Source organism: Harmonia axyridis, chromosome 4 (assembly GCF_914767665.1).
Source record: "Harmonia axyridis chromosome 4, icHarAxyr1.1, whole genome shotgun sequence".
Taxonomy (NCBI): domain Eukaryota; kingdom Metazoa; phylum Arthropoda; class Insecta; order Coleoptera; family Coccinellidae; genus Harmonia; species Harmonia axyridis.
In genome coordinates this window covers 29,101,839-29,108,009 of record NC_059504.1, presented here as the reverse complement: position 1 = coordinate 29,108,009, position 6,171 = coordinate 29,101,839, and the positions used below count along the sequence as shown (strand labels likewise).

General features: G+C 35.5%; 1 protein-coding gene across 1 annotated transcript in view; it reads right to left on the bottom strand.

Moving 5' to 3' along the window:
- Window positions 1-936: 936 nt before the first annotated feature.
- The window catches only part of LOC123678415 (blood vessel epicardial substance-A-like), a 29,255-nt gene continuing 24,020 nt past the window's right edge, over window positions 937-6,171 (bottom strand). Inside the window, exons 6-7 of the mRNA XM_045615434.1 lie at window positions 2,974-3,195; window positions 937-2,414 (exon numbers count right to left, since the gene is read on the bottom strand). Coding sequence (XP_045471390.1) covers window positions 2,191-2,414; window positions 2,974-3,195 — 446 coding nt within the window. The 3' untranslated portion in view covers window positions 937-2,190. The remainder of the gene's footprint in view (window positions 2,415-2,973; window positions 3,196-6,171) is intronic.

The window sequence follows — 6,171 nt, the reverse complement described above, 5'->3', positions numbered from 1 at the left end:
GAAAAAGGTTCTCGCTAGAAGTGTTGATTTTTATAAAAGAATTGTTTATCACATTTCATCAATACATACAAACATACAAATATAGATTACTTACTATACATGATTAACATTATATAAATAATAGAACGAAATTATGCTACCTAATGGTGATTTTGAATGATATTGATAAGAAAAAAATGGAAATGAAATTGTATATGTGCTAACTAATCTTTATATTGATCTAATATGTTTACATTTCATGTTTCAACATAAATATTTCGATATAAAATCTATTTTCCTTATACGATAGGAATTTCAAGAACAGCAAATCTTATAAATGGCGTAAAATAACACTTATTGTTCGTTATTTGTATTTGTTCAATTTTGCTCCAATACATTGGAAGTTACTGGAATAATAAAATTACTTCTCCAGGGTATCTTATCATTCGATTTCAAATTTTCAATAAGTACAAATTTAAGAGTTATACCGAGAAAAAAAAAGCGTATAATCTAACAAATTAATTAAAATTAATCACTTTTGAGGGTTAAAAGCGATGCTGCATGTTTTAATGATAACAGCAACAATATGTTCTGATATTACATGATTTTGTAAATTATTGGATATTGGTGTTTCAAAAAAGAGATCTATGATGAACAAATGTTAAAAGTGAAAATTTATCAGTCGAATGGCCTGATACTCTGTATTTGTTCATTTGAACAAATCCTATTATCGAAAAAAAATGGAATTCAAAATGTTCAATGAACTAATAATGAATTAAGTGATACATTCAGTTTGTTATTATTGTATGGTCTCATTTATAGAGACTTTGACACGATTAATTAGAAACTTGGTAATTTTGAAATTTAGAATATTATTCCTACATATTTAGTGACATACCTGAATATTATTTTTAGATTAATGATCACAGTTTTAAGCGAATATTTCATTCAACACAATTTAAATCTCTGATATATTCACCTAATGATAATAATATTCACAGTTTCAACAGATTTACAAGGCTAGGTTACACAATACAAAACATGCCGTATAATTTTTATATCTAACCCATTCTGTACTACAAGTTTGATTTTTTTCAGATTTTTCCTTAAAGTTGAAATATAACAGAAATATTACGCATTACGACAAATGGAACCTTTCGATGTATTCAGTAATGTAGGAAAACTACATTTTTCAATCCGTTGTGAATTTTATATTTGTAAAACAAGAATTATTCAATTGTTGAAAATTTTTCTCGAACAATTTCACATTTGTTTATAATTAATTAAGTTAAATCGATGGAAATTTCACTTTTTGATATATAAGTTGTTATGGGTCGAACTGATATTAGTTTTGAGAGGAGTGGAATCTGTTAACTTTAAAAAATATGATTAAATGGATGGGCAATGTTTGGAACAGTACTGTCAAGGACCCAGTTTCCTTCTTGCGAAAAATTAAATAACAATTAAGAGGGAACACCATCACGTGGCTGCTCCGATAAAACTGAATTAGAGATGGGTTGAAGTGTAAGAGTAGCATAAGCTAAACTCTCGCCCAATGAAGACGATTATTATTATTATATTTCTTCTTACAAATCAACGATTTTTATGAGGTTTTCATATAATTTTCTTAAACAATAATCTACATGAATAAAGTGAATAGTTTCAATTGGAAAATGAGAAATGAAGAAAAACTTTTCATTTTTCGCAAAAAATTGATGATAATATATGTACTTTGTACCAAGCACATAAAAATTTCAAAAATATTCGTTAAAAAAGATTCCACTACAAAAGAAGTAAAACCATAATTTCTTGAAAGTCGTTAAACAGTGCTGCCCTATACTTATTAGCTTCGAAAAAAGAAGAAATACGAAGTGAATGTACAACTTCGAACAACGTACAAAGTTTAGTCATCGCAGGAGCGCCAGAGGGGAAATGAATGGGTACCAAAGTTTGACTGTTACGCGAAAAACCATATGGTGGTAATCCCTCTTAAAAAACTGTTCATATCATCAATATTATTGAAAAACTCATTTTAAATCATCTTTGCAACCTCGCTGTCTTCTTAAAAATACGATACTTCCACAGCAATTACCCGTTTTCAAAATATAATGAATCATAATCTGAAAAAATTCACTCTTGGGAACTTAGTGCCTTTCAATAACAACACATAAACACTAGAAATTTCAACCGATCACGTAATAACTGCTCACATCATTTGTGCGTCTCAAACTTGACTTCTCTCGTAGTGTTCTTTCTTATCGATTTGTTTTTAACTGGAGGTGTTCCGTGTACTTCAGGGATCTTGGGTATGTTCAAGTTCTGCTTGAGAAGGCCCATCGGTGAATTTCTGGCCATTGGAAATGGCGAAGTAGCTGGGAACTGTGTTGCTACAACGGGAACGAAGGTGTGCGGATGTAGCTTCGACAGTGAACCAGCTGGAGATTATGTAATAATGAGAAACACATCCTAAGGTACTATTAAATGCGGAAAAATATGAAAAAAATTAAAAAATTGAGAAAATTCAAGCAAAATCTCAAAAATGAGGAAATCACTGACTGACATTGAATTCAGAAGCTTTAGTGCGCTAGTTCATTCATGCACCAATTGCTCTCTTGGGGACTACATAAATATAGGTATGTGCCATACGTTACTCGTATGACTGCTCAGTCATACGAGCCTGACTTCACGTCAGTACTTTCCTAATTTTTGGTCCCTCTATATTGTTATTTCAGAATCAGGAAATTAATTCCATTATTCACAGATGTTAGAGAATGATTAATAATAAGCAAGTAATAAGCAATAATAAATAATAATTAATAATAAGCAAGTGATAAGAAGTTGACAGTTTTTTCATATGAGTAGAGCAATTCTATGGGATTGGGAAGGAAATAATACCATTGTGGAAAATCGAAAGATTTCTTGTTAATTTTTGGGTGGATTCAATATCATATTAGTTTCGAAAGTGTCAACCTATCAATTCCTGTAAAAACTCACCATCATTGAATATGGAAGCATTTGCATTTATGCGTTGAACCTGGGATTTCTTGTACGCTTGGGATCTCACAAGACCAGTGGTCCCCGTGTTGACAGCATCTAATGACATACTTCGATTTTGTGTCTTCGCCCACATCGCGTTTCTTTTGCTCCTGTTGATGTCATCGTTCAGCCCTGTCAGATGATCATTTATAGCGTAAAGCTTTTGTGTGATATCTTTACCTGAAAATAACAATTGAGTGGAATTAGGACGCACCATGTGGGACATGCCTTCAGTAAGGGCTCCCTTATAACAAATTTTAAAATAAGAGGTTTCATTTTTAATATCTCGCTAACATTTTTGAAGCTGTCATATTTTGACATTTGACAAGTGTTAACACGTTGAAATGGTTGAAATTCCCTACAAAATGGTGAAAATATTGCAGACACAGTTCGCAAAAATAAAGCACTTTTAGGTCGCCGTGAAGCACCTTCTCTTCTGGCAATTATGAAACTGGTAGAAAAATTTGAGCTACTGGGACAAGATAGTCATGTGAAGAATCGAAACTGTGTGCTATAGAACAACTGAGAATGTTGCTACTGTAGCTTGTAGTGTTGACGAAAACCAAGGGCGTAGATCTTGAACTACCAGTGCCAAATTTGAGTTAAATAGGAAAAATCTGTATCTGGAAAACAATTCGTTTGCGGATCCATGTTATAGGACTTTATTTATTAAAATGATCTGAAAAATCTGTCATATTCGTTTGCACCTTCAATTTAGGAACACCCTGTATCATCACTATAATCATCATAAATTTCATCCCGTCCACTGCTGAACGAAAGCCTTCCTTATCTCTAGTCATCTTTTTCGGTCTTGTGCCGTCTGAATCCAGTTTCCAGGTACTCTTTTTATATCGCCTGTCCACCGACTAGGAGGTCATCCTCTACTTCTAAAGGGTGTTTTTTTAGAGCTATAGAACTTTAAATTGCAAAAAAACAACGATGGATTATTCGATTGCCATGAATTTTATTTATCCGCAAGATAATCTTGTGGCATTACATTTTTAATATGATTTCTGGCATATGACCGCCACGGCTGGCTCGGATGTAGTCCAACATTTGTGGCCATATATCGGCAATAACACGGCGAATGTTGTCTTCCAAATGGTCAAGGGTTTGTGACTTATTCGCATAGACCAATGACTTCACATAGCCCCACAGAAAGTAGTCTAGCGGGGTTAAATCACAAGATCTTGAAGGCCAATTCATAGGTCCCAAACGTGAAATTAGGCGGTCACCAAACGTGTCTTTCAATAAATCGATTGTGGCACGAGCTGTGTGACATGTTGCGCCGTCTTGTTGAAACCACAGCTCCTGGACATCATGGTTGTTCAATTCAGGAATGAAAAAGTTAGTAATCATGGCTCTATACCGATCACCATTGACTGTGACGTTCTGGCCATCATCGTTTTTGAAGAAGCACGGACCAATGATTCCATCAGCCTATAAAGCGCACCAAACAGTCAGTTTTTCTGGATGTAACGGTGTTTCGACATACACTTGAGGATTAACTTCACTCCAAATGCGGCAGTTTTGCTTGTGGACGAGGCCATTCAACCAGAAGTGCGCTCCATCGCTAAACAAAATAAAATGGACGTAGTGCGCGATACGTATTCCGCACAGAAACATTATTTTCGAAATGAAATTGCACTATTTGCCAGCGTTGTTCAGGCGTGAGTCTATTCATGATGAATTGCCAAACCAAACTGAGAATTAATCACCTGACAGCTGTTTAATCGGTAGCCATCTTGAATAGTAATGCCAACTTAAAGTTATATACCTCGAAAAAAAAACACCCGTTATATGCCTCATGTCTAGGTCTCCACTCCACAAGTCTCTTCGTCCACCTTCCATCACTCATTCTCGCCACATGTCCAGCCCAGCTCCACTTGAGCTGTAAGACAGCTTCAACTGCGTCTCTTACTCCTGTTCGGTTTCTTATGGTTTGGTTAGGTATTCTATCTCTGAGGGTAACTCCCAGCATTGACCTTTCCATTCTCTTTCTCATTACTTCTGCAGATGTTCTTTTTTGTTAATGTAAGTGTCTAAGCTCCATACGTGAGAATAGGAAAAATACACTGATTGAAGACTCTCCTCTTCGAGCACATTGGGATATCAGTTGTTTTCAGTACATGCCGGAGTTTACCAAAGGCCGCCCACGTCAAACTTATTCTTCTTTGGAATTCGTGAGTTTGATTATCTCTTCTAATGCCGTTCTCATGGCCTTAATACTTGTATATATGCACTTGTTCTAAGTTGATGTTGTAAACTTTTAGAGGGCTGCTCAGTACCAAGTTTGTTATGTACCTACTGAATTTTTGATAGATTCATTTTCAAACCGAATTTTTCTGAGACATCGTTTAGCATATCCAACATGTATTGTGCTTCCCGTATGTTGTTGGTTATAAGCACAATAACATCCGCAAAGCAGAGATGGCTTATCTGCTCACCATCGATGTTCACTCCTGTTGTACCCCAGTTCACTCTCTTCAACATGCTCTCCATCAACGCAACAAACAATTTAGGTGAAAGTGTGTCGCCTTGTCTTACCCCTCGATCGACATCAAACTTATCAGTGCTCTGATCTATGGATACTCTAACGTTTGCTGTAGCGTTGTTATATAGATGTTCGATAATTCCTGAGTATCTATGATCGATGCGACACTCCCCAAGTGTCTCTAGAAGTTTTCGCTGATCCACATAATCAAAGGCCTTCTCAAAATCCATAAACATAAGCATTAGTGGTTTGTTATACTCGATACATTTTTCGATGAGAACTTTAACTGTCAGAAGATGGTCATTAGTTCCGTATCCTGTTCCGAATCCTGCCTGCTCTCTCGAAAGGAAGAAGTCTATTTTATTTGTCAATCGCTTCGCGAGTATTTTGGTGAACAATTTGTACATGTGGTTGAGGAGGCTTATAGGTCTGTAGTTCTTAAGATCTGTTAGATCCCCTTTTTTGTGAACAACTACAATGGTTGCATTATTCCACTGTGATGGTGTAGTTCCTTCCTCGAGGCATTTATTGAAGAGACCCTTTAGAGCCTAGATGATTTTTGGGCCTCCTTCTTTCATTGACTCTATTACTAGTTCATCGTCGCCGGGAGCTCTATTTTTTTCATATCCTGAATGGAATTTCATCTGACCCCTGGTTTTGTA